Source organism: Erithacus rubecula (assembly GCF_903797595.1).
Source record: "Erithacus rubecula genome assembly, contig: SUPER_Z_unloc_2, whole genome shotgun sequence".
In the NCBI taxonomy this organism is placed as follows: Eukaryota; Metazoa; Chordata; class Aves; order Passeriformes; family Muscicapidae; genus Erithacus; species Erithacus rubecula.
Window position 1 is genome coordinate 3,850,044 of NW_027635860.1, and position 22,366 is coordinate 3,872,409.

At 35.6% G+C, this 22,366-nt stretch overlaps 1 protein-coding gene across 1 annotated transcript in view; it reads left to right on the plus strand.

Moving 5' to 3' along the window:
• The first annotated feature begins 135 nt into the window (after nt 1–135).
• SHC3 (SHC adaptor protein 3) overlaps nt 136–22,366 on the plus strand; it is a 57,837-nt gene continuing 35,606 nt past the window's right edge. Inside the window, exons 1-2 of the mRNA XM_079331009.1 lie at nt 136–1,039; nt 16,325–16,395. Coding sequence (XP_079187135.1) covers nt 500–1,039; nt 16,325–16,395 — 611 coding nt within the window. The 5' untranslated portion in view covers nt 136–499. The remainder of the gene's footprint in view (nt 1,040–16,324; nt 16,396–22,366) is intronic.

Here is a 22,366-nt window from a genome sequence, read left to right on the forward strand (position 1 = left end):
TTTGGTACTAAAAGGGTGGTGGGAGGGAATAGGAATTAAAGGTTGGGAGGAAGTATCTGTTTGAGAAGATAGGAAAAGGGAATTTGAGAATTGATTGGTGCTAGTGTGCTGTAAGTGGGTGGATGTGGGTTTTTTTTTCTTCTCTCTCCTTTTTTTTTGGCTACAGGAAGTGATTTGCAGTGTTCACAGCCTTTTGTTGAAAAGGGTCCTTCTCATTTGTGTGAGTCATGCTTTTGCTGCGAGCGAGTTGGCAGCTCTAAGCAGGACTGGGATCTCAGTCACAGAAAACTGTTACTTCACCCAACCTTAACAGGGAACCAAAAGAAATTTATTTAAAATATACATTTTTTTTTTATTTTTCCTTATGCTCTTCTTTTTTTTACCCTAAACTCTTGTTAACCCTCCGTGTCGTTATGAATTCCTTGCTATGTTAGTACAGGCATCTCCTGCATTGGCATCAGATTAGCCAGAACATATGCAGGAAAGCAGATAGAAGGGCATGCTTCAACGTACCAAGTATAACCGCTTCAGGAATGATTCTGTGACATCTGTTGATGATCTTTTTCACAATTTGCCCATGAACAGCAAGATCTCAGCAGTTGCTACAACTTCAGCTTCTCCTTCGTACCTGGTCTCACCAGAGGTTCTCCGCAAGGACCAAGAAGATGGACCCACCGCCCTGTGTACCCTCATCCATAAAGTGTCCCACTTGAAACTCTCTAGCACGGGCAGCCTTTTGGGTATCAAAAACCTCTCCTCTGCAGTAAAGGAGCTTGCTGTCTCCAAATTGCAGGGAAGCTCGAGTGCTTCTAGTTCAGCAGCAGGGGCTTCAGACAACACATGTAACCTTGTCTCTGCCACTTCGTGTTCTCAGCAGGACGTGAGCAAGATGAGTATGGGGAAAAAAGCACGGTCAGAGGAAATGAACCTGGGAAGTGAAGATTGGAATCAAACTAGCAGTTTTGTCGATAAATCCTCTCGAGGATGGCTGCACTCGAGTGAGAAGATCCTGGGACCTGGTGTGACGTACATTGTGAAGGTTGGTCTGTTTTCTTCCATTCTCTGTTTTTATCAATGAAAAATTCTCTGCTGGTTTTGCTGACAGGATAGTCAGGCTGAAAGGATCTTTTTTTTTTTTTTTTTTTTTTTTTTTTTTTTGTGCATAATACATGAAATGTAAATGCAGGAAGGAAGGGTTGAGAAGCTGTGTTAATTTGTTACATTAAAGCAAACCTGCAAATAATGTTGTACAGTTGTATAAAAATCATGTTCCTAAGCTAAAAGCTGATTTGATTTGGGCTTTTTAGCCTTCTTCTGAATTTAGGTTTTCAGTGTTATCTAGCAAACTGTATATATCTTGGATACGTAGGCTTTCAATATGTCTGGTGCAATATACAGGAGGAAAGACACACTCCTTGATGTGAGGAGGACTGCTAATCATGCATGCATTTTTCAGTTCTAAAAATCTCTAAGGGCAAGCTTTTTTAAAGTGAAAGGATATTTTAAATCTTAGAGCAGTAAAGCAGAGAGGACAATTCTTATTCTGTTTCACAATTAGAAATAATGTTGTGGGTAGAGCAGGAAAATGCAGCTTGTTTTACATAATGAGCATTCAGCCACCTTAAATGTTATTGCTCTTTTCAGTTCATTGATACTGCATGTCAAGAGCAGAGGATCTTAAGTTTACAGGGTAAACTTAATGTTTCTGTATGCTTTGAAAATATTTTGAAACCACCTGTTAAAGTAGAACCTTCAAGATAAATGTATATGCAATGTTTTTTTGTAGCTAGGTAAGAGTCTGGTTATACCTTTCAACATAGTGTGCAGAAAGTGTAAAAATAAAATTACTGTCCAAAATTCATTCTTCAGTTGCCATGTTTCATTTGCCAACAGGTTTTTGTATCTTAAGTGTTAAACTGTTTTGCAGCAGGCTATTAATATTACAGGTCTATTTTTAGTGTCATCTTATTTTTGGCATAGGAGTCACAGGTGACTTTATTTCAGGATGCTTGAAAATTGAGTGACACCCTTGTTACTTAACTCTCACTGGTTTTTCTAAGTCTCATTATCAAAGGCAGAGTGCATATTTAGCTGTTGGGGGACTAGGAAGCAGTTTTCATTTCTTTGTGTTAGTGGTGATAATAGATTTAGCAGGTGGTGGTAGATTAAGTTGGCCAATTCAGAGCACTATTGAAATTGTACTGTCTTTTTTACTACTCTGAAATTTACTGGAACTACAAAGAAGTCAGTGCTACCTTTCAAACCACAAACTGCTGCTCTGTTACTCTTCAAGAAGTGTCTCAATAAAAATAACCTACTGACACTAGACACAGTGGTGTTGAGACTCTGATGTTTTCTGTAACACAGAAATACTCTGGTTAACAGAATGTCATTTTCCATTTTCACATTAGCTCAGGGGACTCAACCATTTTACTTTTTATTTTGCTTGGGATAGTATAAGCCAAATCATGACTGTGAGAATACTCTGCTGCATTTAGTTTTACCTGAAATGATCACTATGAATGAGAACATAGCATTCAATTTCTTAATCCTTTCAGTAGCTGACCTACTATATGCTAGAGGAAGCTCAAATCTTTGAATTGAAAAGAGAATTAAAGTTATATAGAAGTGGAATAGCATTTACAGTGAGTAATTTATCTATGCCTAACACAGATAGTAGAACAAATATTTAATTATTGCAATTGATGTTGGGTACATGAAAATGCATTTATACACATGGTATACATCAGAATTTTCAAAATCAATCAAAACAACTTGGTTTTAGATATTTGTTAGTAGTTTGTTAGTCATTAAAATGTATGGAATCTAGTTTATTGTTTCCGTTAAAAGAAAAATATGATGATTACTTTAACTTCATGATTTCTGGCATAAGAATCATGGAATAGTGCTGTAAATGTAAAAACAAAGATTGAAAATAAATACCAAAGTAAGTAGTTAATGAATGAATGAAAATAAGCTGGTCCTGATTAGTTCCTAATTTGCTTGCTTATTAACTATCTCAGTTTTCCTTGGCAACTGCAGCATTCATATGGATAAGAATAGAAGTGCAGTTCCCAAATCCTTAAACATTGTTTGCTACCAAGGTTTTTATCCAATCAGACCATCAAATCAATACACAGATGATGTATTCTGAGGGGAAATATTCCTTGGATACCTCATGGCTATACTGACTGTCTGGGGGCCTCATACCATGTTTAATTAGTACCATATGCCTTTCAGAAAATTCCATATGCTATTAGTTAAATGAGACAAAAATTAGATTTGTTGTTAACCAGCAAAGCTTTTATATTTTTTTTTTTCTCTTAAATATGCACTGGGTTACAATTTTGTCTGCAGCCCACATGTAAAACAGCAAATGAGTCATGGGACATGGTTAATTGTAACTACTGGACAGTTTGACAGCTCACATTGGAATCTTCTGAAGTAATAGATACAAAATTCCAAAATTCCTATGTACAATGTATGAAAAATCTGAAACTTCACTGCCGGTCCCATATTTTCACATATTATTCATTTTTAAAATAGGCAGTGTAACTCTAATGCTTAAAAAGGGTGTAGGTTTATGGTAAACTGTAGCTATATTCTGATCTTCATGGTCTGCTGCACTGCAATTGTTTTCAACCACAGAAGTTCTGGCACTTTCTAAATTTTTTCCTCTCAGTGGATTTCATGTTGCATTTATATATATTGTAAAATAAAGATTTTCATAAAAACAACCCCAAAAAATACTTTAGTAACAAAGTAGATAATGACCATAACCATATTTGGGAATAAAGTAGTCAAGTACTGATACCTTACTTAATGCTATTGCTGGGCTGTTTAACAAATAATGAATTAATGGAAAACAAAAAACAGTGGTTTGCTGTGCTTGAAGTCCTTAAATAGCTCAGTGCTTTCACTATAGTGGAGCTGGTTACTACAGAGAGAGTTTATAAATGTTTATGTAGTCAGAAAAACAAACTCATAGAATAAAAAAAAGTGTAAAAAAACTGAGTAACATAACAAATGTTTCAGTGTAATTTGTTGTTTCCAATGATAAATATCTACTGATGAGTATAACTGGGTAATGTTATAGACATTTTGGAGTCTGGTTTATTTTAAAAAGAGAACAACAGTCAAGAGGCAAAATGCATTTCTGTCTTCAGGTAAGTCATGGCTGGATTTTGTAACAAGTGTCAATGAGTTTAAAATGTAGAATGCTGTTCTTCAGCAGTTCAAAACCAAATAAACCAAAAATAATGTATAATTTTATATACCTGCATGAACTGCATATGAAAAATCTAGTAGGATTTAAAGCCAACACAGTAGTATGGAACAGATCTGGGTAAATCTAGTGTTAAATATCAGAAATACAGTATCTAAGAGAGAGGAAGGAAGAACTATTTCATCCGAAAGAATCACTGCAAGTCAGGCCAATAATATTTCAATAAAAAGGACATTAAATTATTATTATTATAGCAAAGTATTCAAATAATGTAATCCTAGCTGTAGTAATTTCTTTAAAATTTTAACACATTCATTCCTCGTGAGGGAGTAACAGCAATTTATATCTGATGTGGAAAACAGACATCATTGTGAAGCTATTCAAACACATCACCAAGTGAAGGCTTCAGTTCTGCAAGCATTCCTACATGACACTGTTTACAGGAGCATTCTCATTGAAATAATTGAGGCTACCTTTGTACACTGGAAGTTAAGTGTGTGCTTGGGGATGAACTGAATTGCTGTGTCTCTTTAATGGCTAACCCAGACTGCAAAGCACAGCCTTAAATGGAGCTAACAAAGTAGAAACTGCATCATATGTTGCCTTCCCCTAGAAGACTTCAGGGCTCTTTGGAAAAATGTTTCTCTCTTTTTTTTTTTTCTTCCCTTCCTGTTTTAGCCAGAATTGATTTGCCTCTCACAAAAAAAAAACAAAAAACAAACAAACAAAAAAAAAAACACCCCAAAAAAACCCAAAACAAAACAAAACAAAAACCAAAAAAAACCCCACAAAACCAAACAAACAACCACAACAAAAAAGACAAACAAACAAACAAACAAAAATTACAGCAAAGCTTTTTTCTCTTTTAGGTTAAATTTATCATCTTTATAGAAAAAAAAATGCAAGTTTGTTTGGGTTTCTTTTAATCAGATTTAATTTCAACTTTTGTCAGTCAAATTGAGATAGTGCTGTTGGTTAATCACTGATCATTTGGCATGGCCTGACTAAGAACATATTCAGTAGGATTTTGTGCATATAATTCAAATAAAACAACCCCAAATGCAGTCCCAGAGCATCCTGTTTGTAATGAAGTTTACATGTTTAAGAAATGTGTTGTGTGTTTCAGTCACATGGTAATAATAGGATAGAAAACTGACTTTTTACTTCAGAGTCTGCTACCCTCAACCTGGGTACACAAACAGTGTTAACAAAGACTAATGAAACTGGCTTATCACTGTGGGTTTTAAAGCTGCATGCATGCAGATTAGGGGAGAGAGAAGTAAGTGACAAAGACAGCATTGGTTTAAGTAATTAATCCCTCCTATTGTACCATATTCCTGAGAGATCAGTTAGTATCCTTTCCATTTCCCTTCACCATTATTTGGACACTGTTATTATATGAAAGAATGACATTGATGCCTGTTGCTCAGTTGAAAACCTTTCTTTTGATCTTCATGGACCTGTACTACTGTGGGCCTGTCATACAGCCCTATAATAGGAAAAGAACATTTCTCACAGAAATTAGATCAGATTCTACAGGTAGAAATCATATCATAGAGTTTTTAATTATAATGTTATTCTTATTACATGAATCAAGTACTATTATTGTGCATTTGCACACATTCTGTAGAAAGCAAAGCATGTATAGATTTCAGAGTTGAAGGATTCAGCTATCAACATGAATGTCTGTCCTCCAGTACATTTGGAGTGTTTATATAGAATATTTTTGTCTAAATCAAAAATTATACTGTTGCTAGTTATTTATCCTTCTAGTTAGGTATATCCTACAGTTTTAAAATTCCTAGATGAATTTATCTGGTCAGTAGGAGGTAAAATTGCATTCAGGCAGAATTCCTTCTCTGTTTTTCCTTGGAAATTGGATGGTTGGTTTCTTTATCTGTCTTCCAACAATGTTTACAGTAGGAATATCATGTGCCCAATGTAAATATCTGCCACTACAAACAAATGAAAACACACAGATGAATCAAGTTCTTCAGGGAAAACTCATGCCCTTCAGTGCTGCTGGAGAAAAGGCTCTCCTTTGTCCCAGGGTGTTTTTCTCTCCTAGCCAAAGAGAAATCCTGTCTCCACTGACGCAACAGCTACACTTGTGCTGCAGCCAGGTTTAATTTTATAGCTGAAAGTTCAAGTGAATGCACAAAGTATCAATATTAAATTTTCTTGTTTACAATGAGAAAAAGCTTTGATCTGCTTTGTGTAGTGTCAGAGACAACCAGCCTTTCCAGCTACTAATGCTCTTTCAAGGTGATTTACTCCCCCTTGCAATGAAACAAATTTCACAGAGGAATAGGGGTTCAGTATTGCTTCTCTGCAATTCTGCGTTGTCATGCAATATTAATTTCATTTGATCTTATTATTTATGACAAAATGTAATGCAGCTCTACCTTTGTCATCTGCAGGCAGGTCTGAGGCAGAGTCTGACCATTTGAGTTGTGATGGGAATTATAATGGGACTCAGTGCAAGCACATTTCCAATCATCCCTTATTTTCTGGAGAGATTAGGCACAATTCAGTAAGGATAATATAGAATGTTTATTTAATAGGTTAGATATTCCCCTTGGCTTTTCAAATAAGTTTTCATAGGACCAGGTGAGATTTCAGTCTCAAAAGGCTGCATCAGGTATTCCAAGTCACAGCTAAAAGTTCAAAGGCTGAAAAAAACCACATCTGAAAATAAACAGAAATGGCAACCAAAGCCATAAAAACTAAAACTAGACAGGATATAGGATGACAGAAAGAAATAAATGTGTGTTAGACAGTAAAAGTTGTCTAGGCTTTACTTTTCTTACAGCACCATCACATTAGATTTACTGATACATGTTTTTTGATTTTGGTTTTTTTTTTTTTTTTTTAACTTCAGAATAAATTCTGAAATGTGAGACATAAGTTCAACAAATACCTTCAATAGCAAGGACATGACCAAAAGAAAGAGATTTTGTCTTAAGATGTTGTCTATGCTTGCTTAGCACCATTTCTATCCTTTGGATATGTTGTTGTACTAAGATGGCTTTATTTCGAGTTTTCGGCTCTTACTAATTAAGGAATTATGCAAGAGAGAGAATGTCTCATGGGACAACATCTTTCCTGACTAACAATTGACACTGCTTACCTGTGATAAAGTAATAATACGTAGCAGAATTGTCTCCTTTTTTTATAGAAAAGCTGCTTTCATGAACCACAGGACATTTTAGAAATACCTGTAACTTCCCAAAGAATTGGAATGTTTCAGAAACACTGCCTTTGTCACCAAATGTAGGGACTGTGTTTTGTCATCAAGTGTTGAGTGCAGATGCTACGGTGTTATTCACTTTTGCTAACTTTTTTTTGTAAATTATTTGTTAAGAAAAACTAAGCAGCAAGCGCTGACTAACTGGAAACATTGTATGAACTCTCTGTAACAATATATTTATTTCTGCCAAGAAGAGAAAAGGTGTTAAAAAAGATGCTTTGGGAGTGGTGGCAAAAAGTGAGCGTGCTTGGGACCATGAGGGCCTGGTGGTGGCCCTGGTCCCCCAGAGCTGCTCTGCCTCTTCACAGCCTTTCTGCTGTGAGAAAACCTTCCAGAGACTTTTCATTATTTACATCCAGCCTTGGAAATCTCTTCCCTCATCCCTTTTTTTTTCCTGCACAGTGGAGGTTATCTTTTGGACACTCTTACTGAGAACACAAGAAGCTATAGCTTCAGCATAGGAGAGTTAAATATTGGTAAGGACTCAGAAAGAAGATCTGGCTTAATTTCTGAGCTCTTTCGATGAAGACCAGAGGTACATATGGCATTCATATAAAAATGTACTCCCTCTCCCTCTGTGCATGTTTTGGATTTTCTGTTTTAACAGTGACAAGTCCTTCCTACATCACACCTCCAAATGCACAGTTTAGAAAGCAGAACAGTATATGCATTTCAGATACTTAACATGGGTTTGTATTTGGCATAGTGGAAAAGCACCTGTTAGACATTTCATCTTCTGAGTCTGTGCTTTAATGATACTCCTCATCAAGAAGTTCTACATGCTAATGACTCTCTTGCTCTCTAATGACTGAGGAAGAGCAAGTTCTTTAATACCTAGATGTATTTACAGTGTCCATATTTACAGTTTCAAATGTCTAATTATGATTTCCAGCTATTGAAGCATTATGTTTTGGCTGCAGAAGCTGTTGTGTGTTTGTGTTAAATGAATTCTGATGCAGAACATAAGCTGCTGGAACTAATCTGCATGGTGCTTTAAAGGGAAGTATATCTCAGTGAATATTCAAGGTAGCAGCAAAGCAGTCTGAAAAGTATTCACTGAATTAAAGTATGCAGCTGTGAAAATGAAGCAATTCATCTGTGCTACTGCAGTGCATATTCTAAGTGGTTCACACTGCAATAATTGCATTCACTGTTATTATATATTTTTAAAATTAAACCTATAGAGCTGAAACTTGTGGAATTTTTTTTCCTCAAATGTAGCTTTTTTAAGGGAAATTTTTGGTTATACAAAAAAATTGAGGCTTAAGATACAATATGTTTACATTTAAAATAATAGAATAAATCCCTGTCCAGTGTGGGCGTCTGATTGTAACATTCTGATTCTCACATTCCTGACGTTTTGTGAAAACATAAGAAATATTGCTAATGTGAAGCTATCAATATGGGATTTTTCTGAAATCTTGTGTAGGTATTTAGTATCTTTACTAAATATTTTTGAGCATGATGTTGGCAATCTTGTTTTATCCACCTTCAAGTAAAAAATAAGAAAAAAAGTATTTTAGTTCAATATGTTTTGTTTTCAACCCCATTTGAGATGGAGATTAGAAAATTGTCAGAAGCAAAATTTGTTTCTTGGTTATATCTTTCCCCTCTCTAGCAAGAAATGAGACCTCAGAGTTGACTTCAGAAATTGCTTTTCCAGATAAGATAAAATATCTTATTTTCCCAGCTGAATCTTTTGCCTTTTTTAAGAGGTTCTTTGTCCTGAGTTGATTGTGAGATACTGCCAGAATGCTTTCACAGGGTAAGACAATTTGTAGGAAAGGTTGGCTATCATTTACTACTTAAGAATTGTTAGTCTGAATATATTGAGACATATAATCTCTTTTTGCTACAGAAACAAGTTGTTGTACAAGAGAAAATAGGAAGGTATTGGCCAGAGTTGGAGGAATTTTTGGGAGAACTGTGTTCTTTCATCCATTGCTATAAAAGCAAACCACCTGTTTTCAAGAGGAATTTAATTGACAGTCATATCCATCATCATTTCTACTGTATGAAAGCTCTGTTGGTTTACTTGTCTCATGGAGGATTTTGTAATGATAAATTTACACTGAGTGGTTGAGGCTTATCTGTAGTTGAACCCCAAAGATTTTCTGTTCTGTTTTCACTCAATCAATCCTTACTTAGAGTTTTCCATCTGGATTGGAAGATGCATTCTTTAATGAGAAAAAAACTTTGGTGGAAACATTGATTCACTGTAAAGCTCTGCACATGATTACTTACTGGTATAAAAATTACCAACTGCAGAAGTATGAAAGCACAGAAGACAGCCTTTCTATTTTTCATGGCAGCATATGTTTATGACACATTTTTGGTGCTGATAGTGTCTAAATATAGGGCCTTCTCCTCATTCAGAATAAGACTGCCAGGGCTTCTTTCATGCAGGATTTCTGCTTCCACAACCAGGTATGCTGTTCTGCATGTATCAGGGAAGCACAGGACAAAGGTACAGACTGGAGGCTTTGGCATATATGGGCAGAGCACAGTAAGCAGGTGCCCCCAGAGAGCTGCATAAATATCTGAAGATATGTCTTGCCCCAAGGAGAGGGAAGGGCAGGAGGCTATGGCATGGCTGAAGGAGCATGTTAGCTAAGATTTTAATATGGTGTTACATGATAGTTAACCAGGCTATTTAAAGGCAAGCATATTTATATTCCAAACTGTTCAAACTTTTCAGAGAAACTGAAATCTCTAGCAGCTTACTTAAAACTCTGTGACTACTGCTTATACAAATTTATTTCTCTCTGAATATCTAGTCTTTGGTTCTGCCCACAGCTTTTTCTAATATTATAACTTACTCTACATTAGAAATGTCACAGAACAAATTTTCCATTCCATTCTTCTACTGGAAAGGGCTAGGTAAAGTAGCATAAATCTGAATGGTTTTGTGCATGCAGGGCCTCCTTTCAATCACACTGCTGTCTGTTCAGCTGATGGTAGCCAGCATTTTCAAAGGCTGCCTCTTCTGTTCATCAATTGCTTTGTATTCTCAACAACACCTCAAGTTAGAGGGTGTCCTGCAGACTTCTGTGATGCCAGAGTTTGAGTGTAATGAGTGCTGTGATAATGCAGAACAGTGGCTCTCCATCTACCAGGAAAGGGTTTCCCTGACATTTGGCAACACCTTCTTAGCAATGGGCAGCTCTTAAGGTAAAAAAAGAAAACAAAGAAGCAAAACCCCACAAAACAAAAAGGCAAAACTCTACAAAGCAATAAAGAAACAAAAAAGCCCACAGAAACAAAGAAAATGGTTTTTGCACATTAGAGTGCAGGTCTTGCTAATCATATAGTTCAGAAAGATTTACCAGATTCTCACATCTGTGTCCATTTTGGATAGCTGAGCCACATCTTGGGTTAATGACTACTATGGTATTGTAAGGGGCCTTTACATATATGTTTTTTCAGTATTAATGCAGTACCTCTATATTTAAAATATTTCAAGTGTTAATCAAATAATATAAATAAAATACATACGTCTACACAACGATTTCCATATGAAGTAAAAAAGCAAATATGTTTTGATATCTTCTCTTTTTGTGCCCATGTCTTGCTGATTAGCAAAGTTAAGTAATTTTGTGATGGGTGTCTCAGTCAAGCTAGTAAGATATTCAGGGTAATAAATGTTCTTGTAAATCACAATTTAAAAGCTAGGAAACATTGTGGCACTTACCATTTAACTTATTTTATTAAAGGGAATACTTTCTGGTTACAGTTCCTTCTTAGACTTGTAATTTTAAAAAAAAAATTAAAAATCTGTTTAAATTTTTTTGTGGGTGGTTTTTTCCCACTTCAGTGGTTTATGAAGTGGGTATTGTAAATTTAGTTAAGCTGAGAATTTCATTTAATAAGATATGAAAGGGATTGAGTTTCATATTAATTTGCTAAAGAGAAAACTTCCTTTTATAAGATACTTGTCAATCTTGCAGTTTCTGGCTAAGGCTTGGGCTGATTTTATGGGGGGGTTTTTTTCCCTTTTCTTTTTTTCCCTCTTTTCACATATCAATATTGTAGTTGAAAATCCTGATTGTGTCCACAGTTAGACGTGGACAAACTTGCTATGTTGAAATCAAGTCCTGGGCTGTTACCATTTTTATTATGGCCTGCTTGTTATTGAGCATCTGAATTTGAATCTTAATGTGATTTAGGGTAGATAGCAAACCTGAAAATAATTTTTCAGTATTATAGAACATTGTGGAACTTTCAGTGCATATTTCATAAGCTCCTTTAGCTGTTAATGGCGATACCTGAAATTAGAGGGAACTGTCATTTTGATGCATAAATAAATGCACTAGTAGCAAAAGAATCTGAAATAAAAACTTATTTTTAAATAGGGGAGTCCTCAATCATAATTAACTAGCACCAGTTATTTCATACTAACTGCTCATTTATTTCCATGGCATAATCTAATTCTGGACTAGCTCTTTGGTGAATGAGAATAAAGAGTAAAACAATAAAACCCTCAAAACCAAGCAAACACATTCCCCCATCCCTTAAAAAACAACAAAACAGAAAATGTAAGCATATGAACTTGAGATGTATAAGAACCAGATGTGGCAAGCAAAAAGATACTCACTTTTTCACTTTTGCACATGCCAAGTAAAAGCACAGCCTAAGCCCGTGGGTGAGAAAATTGCAGTGAATTGCCCAGCTTATTTTATTTCTATTTTTGAAACTTAGATCTCCACAACACCCTGAACCCCAGGAATCAGAATCTAATTTTTGAGCCCCCAGGCTATTATCTGCAGCTGTGCAATGTTACAGCATACTTCAGATACATCAATATTTGAAGGCACAGGCTAATCTTTGTCTAACGATACGAGTGTATGTCTGTTTGCTGATGTAACCCTGTTATCTCTCACGTGACTTGTACAAGGCAGGTACAAGCTGCAAAGCAGTGAACCACTCAGATCTGATGATGGTCATCTGGTTACACAGATTAAAACCAGTGAATCTCAATTTACTAAGAATACCCATGCAGTTTTGATGAGCTGACGATACTCTGGTAGTTTGGATGCAGAGGCTGGGAGTTCTTATTTTGTTTGAGAGTAGGTGATGGGTAGATATGCTATGCACAAGGCAGACACTCATCTGCTAGACATTTATGTAGGTTGGACTGCTTCACTGCTGTATGGAGCTACATCCTGATGGAATATTAGAATAAGTTCTTGCTATGTTTTTCTAAAAGTATTTCTTGCTGTTGTTACTGCCAGCTTCTCAATCCAACAGTGGAGAATTTCTTCCAATAACTTGGTATTTTGAAGACCTTGTTAGGAAGCACCAAACAAGGCTGTTTGTATTTCTGGAGCAAACGGCTTCTCTGACAGTGACTACTCTCTTTTCTTTCTTTTTTTTTTCCCCTCTTGGCTCCAAGTACACAAATGCATTCAGCCAGTGTTCGTGTCTGTTTCTGAGAAGTGTTGAGAGATCTCAGTATCCTCTTTTACACAGGCTTCAGTAAAAAGTTTTAGTTGCTGGACAGGAATTTTCTGAGTCTCAAAGAAGACAGGTACTTTAGGGAGTACGGAACAAACGCGCATGGGACAAACCAGAAATCTGAGACATACAGCCTTCTTTTACACTAACCTGTCAAAATTGTAACTAATAAGGATGTTGGAACTACATGGAATGAGAGCTACATGGTCCCACCTGTATGTGGCACTCTGCTTCCTGCAAGGTACTGTTTAGCATGCAAAGTATGAATCTAAAATCTCTGAATGGGAAGGTATTCATTCAAATGAAATTCATACATTTTCCTTGGGACATAGTACCTTTAAGTGCACACACAAGCTGGAAACTCATTCAAATATTATAAAATCAACTGCAGGCAGAATGTTATCTGAGTAAGCTTGGAACTGGTAGTCCCAAATTCTCCTACTTCAAGGTGGACTACATCTTGACATACTCAGTTCCTGAGCAATGAGAGGGAGGATGATAGCAGGAACTTATAAATTTCACAGTGCACAGTAGCTTATTGGTTAGAATATACATTAAGTTCTGGGTGAAGAGGAGCATTTTTTAGAGGTAGATTGTTTTATAACTATATTTTAAATGTTTCATGGAATGCCTAAATCAAAAGATAGCATTTCTTTTTAATTAGGGTATTTATTTGTTAAAATAAATGAATAATTTATTTCCTTGCTATCTTGGTTGTATGTCTTTTTTCTGTGGATCCTTGTCAGGATGTACTTCAAATGGATATTTTTAGACAGCAGTGTTGGTCTTGGGGAGTAATTGAAGCATAGCAGTAGGTGAGTTATATGTCCCTGTAGTTGGCCTTTGGACCTTTTGAATGTCAGTTTTTACAGTAATTTCGTTACTTGAAAACATGCTGTGGTGATTAAGTGTTCACATCTTTTATCCCAGCAAATCAGTTGCCATCTTTGCATTGATCAGTCAGGAATACTGCAAGCCTTACTATGTTGTGTTCAGCTGTCTCCGTGATATGCATAAAACAAGTACAGGGTAATTTTTCCATCTGACTATCAGTCTATCAGTCTATCTTGTCTTTATTTTTGTTAATGCAGATCAGGTAGTATGACTCAAAGGAGTCTGAATGCACGTCTTCTAAGTATGTTTATGGGTTTTTGTCTTCTTATTTGTCTGTTTATTTTGACAGTGGCTTGTGTGCACATGTTTTTGTGTATTTATTTGCACGCCTGCATGTACTTGTCAAAATACCTTCCAGAGTTTGCTTCCAAAATGCTGGACCTGGTTCTCAAACTCGTGCAATTACTTTGCTTTAAAAGACTTGTGGCAAATATAGGTAAGTGAAGGAACAAGTATAATCCAAGAGTGTTTTAGTATTGAGAGGTCTAAACTAACATGTTCATGAAATTATTAAATTTCTTTAACAAAAAAAAACCCACAGAGATACCTTTGAAGAGTAATGCAATTTACAGCATATTTAATTACAAAAGCATCTCTTATGAAATACATAATGGGCAAAATTAATCTATGAAAGCATCCTAGACTAAAACAAAATAACACAGAAAGAAAACAAGAAAATATTGATCATTGCTGTTTATTGGCATGAGTTAAATGATTTCTGCTGATTATCTCAAGTGATACTGAAGAATTTAGTCTCCAAGAAAATAAATCACCCTCTGAGATACTTAAAAATAGAGCAAATAATGGCTTAGCTTCCTTCATCGGAGCAGGAAAATGTAGTTGTATATGTTTTAAGTACTCAGGCAGAAGTATATGCAAAAAAAAGAGTGAGGTTTGTCTAGTTTTGCACTGATACATGACAGTTTGGGAGTATGATATTTAGCTTGAAAGCTCATGTGCCAGGATCTCTTTAGACAAGATACTTTCCACAAATATTTTATAAATTTTCAAAAACCATAGATTTGAAGAACTATAAAATATTCTGGGAAAAGGATCTTGAGATAACCCATCTCAGAAACTGTGTGCTATCATAATGCAAGTTCAAACAATTTGATATATAAGAGTCAGTTGAAGTTCTAGCTAATTTTATTCAATGTTTTGATAGCTTCATAGCATTTGATAGAAATAAATTAAGTAATAGTGGATATGTATGTGAAAATAAACTAAATATTCCCTCATCCTGTTAACATTTTATGCCATACATGTTTCTGTGGAAAATCTTAACTGAAATTTCTATATATTACAGTTACTGATGTATTCATTCTCTTAAAAGATTATTTTTTCAGCAAAAAGTAAGATTTCCAAACAGGCAAAAATTGTATCCTCATGTGATTTTTGCACCAGTTTCATTCCAAATACATTGTATTATGCTGTGAAGATAGAAAAACTGATACAAAACCACAATGCTAGAATAACATCATGATCATCATTATGAGGCTCATGATGTAAAGACTTCTTCCCAGTTCCCCAGAATTTCAAAAGTCAAGTGTGTGGTTGAAAGCTTCTCCTACATGCAAAGATACTGCCATGAGTTATACCAGTCATGAGGCAGTTTGTGCAAAGGCAAGGTCCAAATATCTGACAAGAGCTTTAGCTCTAGGAAGCTTTAGCACATGCAAGTTAAGTCCACTTTTGGAAGCAAATCTAGAAGATTGACACAAGTTTTTCTCGCTCCCAGTGATAGATACTGTTGAATTTTAGCATCTTTCGGTAACTCCCCTTAACATAACAGTACTCCCTTTTTTTCCACAGAGATGCAGGACAGAAACTGGGTCAAAAAGTCTGATCTTATCTTAATATTACCTAAACTTCATGTCATTCCTTTCTTGAATGACCCTGTTAAAGCAATTTCCCATCATGGGTTATTAGTATATTATGTTAGTATATCCCACCTTTTTACTACTATAATTAATGAAAGTACTAAATCACATCTATCCCTGAACTGTTTATTAAGAAATTTGGTTGCTGGTGTTCTCTTCAGCTTTCCCTGTTATAAGTTGGTTTTTTTGTTCTAATGAGACTTAGTTCTCTCCCTTTTAAATAACTTTGTCCTATTAACCAATACTAGATAAATTGCCTTTACCACACTTCCTTTCTCATTAAGATTATTTTTTACTTTGATTGTATCTAAAGTGGATCAATTAAGATAGAACAAAACTAAAAAAAAGTGCATCAACGTATTATAAATTGAGTGTATCACAGTGACCAGGTTAAACATAAAATGATATGCTGAATGAAATGTGACACCTAAATAAAACAAAATGTTTATGTAACAAATCTGTGACATAGGACAGCACAATCACAACAACCTACTTTAGACATAGGATAGCTCAAATGTATAAATAAGAATTGCACATTGCCTTTTAATGGTTAGTTGCACTTTCTCCCAAAACTCAAGCATAATTATAATACATTTCCCAACTGTTTCTTTTTCCTTCCAGTACTTGGGCTGTATAGAAGTCTTACGGTCAATGAGATCTCTTGACTTCAGTACTAGAATGCAGGTTGCAAGGTAAGATTTTGTACAACTATGTCTTTTAAGTAACTTCTGAATTGTGTCCCCAGAGTGAAAAGGCCAAATGATAAAGGAGTTTTGGATACTATAAGTTCACTTTTAAGATTTGCTCTTACATGTAAATCCCTTACATGTTATTGATACAGTTTCAGCAGAACCAAAAGTCTATTTTCTCCATGGATTTTTGATATGCCAGGAGCTACTTTACACAAATTTTGCCTGTTTGTTATGCCAAGTAAGGCACTAATCTGAGTACCAATTTAATGACATTTAAGCCAGTGAGAATTAGAATATGCTTAAAATATATGATCTTAAAATTAATCAAGGTAGTTGGTTTGGAGCCCCATGTTTATGGGGTTTTATAGAATTTCTTGAAAAAAGGTTATAAACTATCTGCACAAAGGATATAAAGGAAAATATATCACCACAATGATACCAGAGGACAAAAAAAATTTCTTTTTCAGTCTGTATGTAAGAAACAATAAGCTTGTATTAGGTTCTTATGACAGATCATTTAAGTGTGTCATGGTTTTTTTGTAAGAGCAGTGTTTAAGTACAAAAGTAAAAGTATCCATGAATTATTTTTTTCTATGAAGAATATTTTCTGAGAACTATAGGAATGGTGTTTTGCAGGCATTTTCTCTTGAAAAGCTGAGTCATTGATTTCAGAAGAATGTAACACTGTTGTCTTCTAGCAACTGGACACTTTTTCAAATTCTTGAATTGAAATGATAAATACTTTTCAAAGAAACACATATAAAGTGATATTAGTGGATACATTGCTTGAATTTCACCTCCTTGAGGCGTCTTATGACTGACAATAAATAAATCTGTCATAACCCACAGAGCATACCATAAACAGCTAAATACTTCTTTTATTAAATGAGAAAAATCACTTGTTTTTAGGCTTGGATGCTAATTGTATCACCTATATGCACTGACTTTGGGTCACACTTGCATACAGCAGCTTTGAATTGGGCCATGTATGTCCTCAAAAAGTTATCCATTAATTTGTCAAGATACTGCACTGGTGAGAGGCAGAGCAGCCCAAGGACAGGTAAATGACAGAATCCTGTTTTTCAAGCAATGTAGACTATGGAGGCATCTGATAATTTGCCTGCTGATCTTTTATAAATGTATCATGTACATTTCAAATATTTCAGCAGTGAAAATTATTGAAAATTATTTTCTATCTAAGCAGGTTTGTAGTTCCAATATAGGGGGTGTATCTATGTTATCACTTGGAAATTCAGTGATACTGGCTTATGAAACAATTGTGATAATTATTTGGTTTCCTTTCTATATCAGGAAGTGATTTTTCTGCATGGTTTCTTTCACTGTAATGCCTTCATTGTAATAGTGTTGTACTTCTTTTATTACCTAGCTTAAAGGCACTATTCTAGCATGAATACATAAGCATATTTGGTGATCTGAAGTAATATGGTCTACACAAATAAAATATCTTTGCATTGTAGTTCCTCCAATAAAAAAACCTAAAAAGTTTATTGGCTTTTACTGTGAAACTAACTTGGAATTGTAAATTTTTGTGTTGAAGTTACAGCTTATTCAACTACGTGAAATAATTTTGTTATCCCACCTTCCTCTAATTATATCTAGAGCAAAGATTTAATTTTTTTTTTTCTCAAACACCAGTTTTGCTTTTTAAGTTGCATTTATGGTTTTCTGTTTATCATAAAACAATGCAATCTCATGATTTTTGTAATGTAGTTCTTGATTAAATTTTTTTTGGTTTTTAGGTGGCTTTCAAATCAGGATCTAGCATCTTAATCTGCATTTCATTAATTCATCTGGCTCTAGAAATCTCCTTGTCATGTCCTGGGTTTTCATTACTCACATGCTTTGTTATGTAGCATTTCACATACAAGCCTATTGATTATTAAGAAAATATTATTAAGGAATTGCTAAAATTCTCACATGCTAGTTAACTTTCTGGTGTGTTTTAAGAAACATAATGTAGGCCTCAAGGTATATACTGAATTAATAAGGCTGATGTTCTGATACAACAGGCACCAATTCCCTCTTAAGAAGACACCTGGTACCAAATGGTCTGTGCAGCCCTTTGATTACAAATAAAATAAAAGCACCTGAAAGTTACGTTTTTGTCTGCTACATCATACTTGTATTTTTAAGTATGTCCATTGCCAATTTCTCTGCAGCTTGCCTCCAGTAAAAAATCCTGTCCTGGTAGCCTGATGATTTCTGATGTGGTGTGGCCAAGGCTAAGGTCCTTAGCCTTAGCCATGACTGCATCAGCCAAGGAGCCTGGATTCATAGCTGAAGCAAAAGCTTCTCTGTGAAAACCTCTCTGTGCTGTTTCCCCTAACCAGAGGAACAGATGTCACAGCAGCTGCAATCTCCTTCTGATCCACATCTTTATAAATTTATCCTACTGCATGCATCTCACCTGTTGAATCTGTTAATTTTTTCAAGGTCTTTCAAAACCCGTTATAGAAGAAAATTATCTATCTTGGACTGATATGACTTCTGGCATTATGCAGTATTTACTAAGTATGATTAAAAAACAGAAAAAATGAGTCAAGTTACTTGATTTAGTGTGGAAGCCTGGATGCATTTCTTCTTAATAAGTAGGCATCGTGCTTAACACATACAAAGCACTTACTCCCATTTTAGCTCTGCATCACATGCCTGTCCCTGCTTTCTTAACCTTACTTTTTCTCCATGTTGCAGACCTTAAACATAGGAAGTCAGTTACTAGGAATCCTAAATTTACATTTTCTCTGCCTTCCAATTATTGCATATGCCATTTTATGTCTCTGTCAGCTTTGAGGATGAGCAAATCCTCAAAGTAAAATAAGCAGCATCAATTCCTGGAAGAAAAAGCCTTACAGGACTCAGTAATGGGAGGGTAAGACATGTACTCTCTTGCTCTGCTTGAAAACTCCTGGTATGATTTTAGACCAACTGTTAATCCCAGTCACAGACAACTCTGTGATTAAATGAATTAGTGCTTGTAAATGGCACTTAAATTGTTGAGTGAGTACTTAGAAATTACTTAAAAATTGGACTGAGATTTCCACTTCTCTGGTGAATTAGAGATAAGAAATTCATGGGTAAAGGTTGTGTAGATAATTTGAATGGCTTTGAAAATCACAGCTGTTATAATGCATTAGGAAAGTATATACATCAGTGTGCATGCATGGATGTATCTGACAAATGAAGAACTTTGGCTTCAATTTCAGGAACTGCACCAAAGCCCCAGAGTAAAGAATTTGGTCAGCAGTCTTTCCTGCCGTAGTGCAGTTCTGTGAAATATCAACTTGTGCCATCCAATGCTGTCTAATCTATCCTATCCTGTAACTTGTGTTTGTTTTGCATTTTTGCTTTTTGTACATGAAAAAGTTAAAACTTGCAGCAATAAATTTATCTTTGTGTGAGAGCAGTGAGCAAACACTTTCACTTGACATACTCTTCATCAGATGCTAATAACCTTGATGGTGCCTTGCAGTAATATTACTGCCTTAATTTTGAGTTGGATGAAAAATGAACAGTTATGTAAAATTTCTAACAGTTTTTTGCCTTTATCATTACACATTTGAAGTCTCAAGATTCTCTCATTCCAGGGGAAATAGAAGAACTAGAGTAGTGTTAATCAGTTGTATTTGTTCTTTCCTGTCATGAATGTAATACCATGTGAATTCTTGAGCAAATAAGAGGATGCGCCCGACAACGGTCAGACATTACATGTAATGATCAATGAAAGCCAGCTGAATCCACCTGTTGCATCTGTAGTTCCCCAGTGATAATTCTTGTAACACATGTGAGGTCAAGATGACTTTCTTGGGCAGCAAGACAAAAGCATTTAATTTTCGGCATAGTGGAGAACAGGAGGACTAGCAGACAAGACTGCTGAGCTAACCACGGGTGGCAAGTGGTTAAAGTTCATCTGAAACCTACCTTCATCAACATAGAAAGGGGCCACTCTTAAGCTTCTGTGGCCAGGCCCTTTGTGCCTTCAAGCTTTTTGTAAAAAAATAAATTAAAAATCAGGTAAATTCTTTCGCAACGTGCAGTGTTTGAAGTTCATGTAATATGTTTGTATGCTAATTGTTAGAGCTGTAGTAGAATAATGAGTCCTCACTTTTGTGTTGTTTGCATGCATGACTTATGCACTGATTTGAAGTAAATATTGCATGCACTGTTTGTTGTACATCTGAGTCTGAACTACAAGGATGCATGTTCACTGGCATTTAATTGAATGACATCAGTTTACTGCATGCAGCATCATAAAGTCACACTTCCCCATGATGAGTAAAATATTATGTTGCCTGTTGTTTTAATAGCAATAGGTCAGAGGACTGAAATACCTCATATCAGCAGTGGACCCAAATCCAAACTCTGATCCTATATTAACTCTATTGGGATAAACAGCTTGAAAAATATTCCTCTCCAAATTTGAGGCCTAAACTTTATTAATAAAATTATTAAACCAAATCCTTTTATGCCAATATCCTTGGAGGAGAGATTGTGGAAATCCAAATTTTACAGTTGTATTTGTGTCCAATGCTACATCATATGAATCAATTCAGTTGATGTACTGTTTCACTTGTATCTGTATTGTTTGCAGAAATTGTCAGCAAGCATCACTGAAAAAAAGGGTGGAAGACATTGAAAAGCAAGAATGTGTCTCCTGTGATTTTTGAAGGCAGATAGGTAATCTGTTATCTGCAGTGAATTTTTTATTCAGTGTCCTTCTTAACATGATGTCTTGCTTAAAGGTGAGTGTGTTTTATCTCTGCCCTCTTCCATGTGAACTCTGGGTGTAGGGTGGTACTTGGGAGATGGCAGAACACATAGACCATTTGCAGTTGCATGAAGAGGTGGGCACAGTTACTTCAGAGTCAAACTGCGGAGAGCATGAGGTGCTGGCTGCTGCTTGGTTCACCAGGGAGCAGGAGCCTCAAAAGTGAGTGGAGACATCCTTATAATTCATACAGCATACCCCTGAGTGGGGCAATGACAACTATAGTGCCAGATAGTTTGAGAATAATTTGCATTTGCTAGTTAAACTGTCATTAGAAAAGAAATGGGGTAGAATAAATAGGTTTTTGTATGCCTGAGACTGAAATATTTCCTTTTCAATGAAGTATTAGTGTGGAAATTGCTGCCTAGTATTTGGAATAATTTTACTAATATATGCTAATGCAAAGCTAGAGTGAGACCGATTAATTGAGCTCCCCAGTGCCTTTCTAATAAAAACCAAGATGATGGGGAAGGTGGAAAGTTGGAAGACAAACAGTCAGTAAAGCAGTTATGGATATCATTCTATCCTGGATTTTCAGAAAGATGGTGATTCCACATGGGTCTTCAGAAACAGTACCTGAAGCAGAGTGGTCTTAACATGTTTTTAAATGCAAATTGTGGTTAAAAATTGACAGAAATCTGGAAACCAAGACACTCTCTAGTTCTGCTAATAGCACCTGGCAGCGTGATTACACAAAGAGTCGATGGCATGAGGAATTTGTGTGTTGTTCACATGACATGTCCAGTCATGCCAGTTCAGTAACAGTGAACTGTCCTTTTTTGGCAAACACAGCCCAGGTACTTAAAAAGTGTCATCTGTGTTATACAGAGATTTCATAAAATACCTCTCTCCAAAGTCCTGCTTTGGACATGAAGCCAGTTACGCATTAGAGAAAAATGCTTGTTAAACTAAAATGTTTTCAGTCTATGTCTGTGAAGTTTTCCTGTGTCTGCCTGCCTTTGAAATATCTGCTAATATCTACTCTTTGAAAGAAAATGCTTTAGTAAATGACCTGACGCTGGGCCCAGTTTGGAGATTACTATGATTTTGATATAGCAACAGAAAACAGTTTTAATTTCTGTCTCCATTTCTCTGACCAGGACTACAATAAGTGGCTGAGGGAAAAAAAGCCTGAAGGTCATAAAATGCATTAAAGGATTGAGCAACTTAGCAGATCTAAACCTT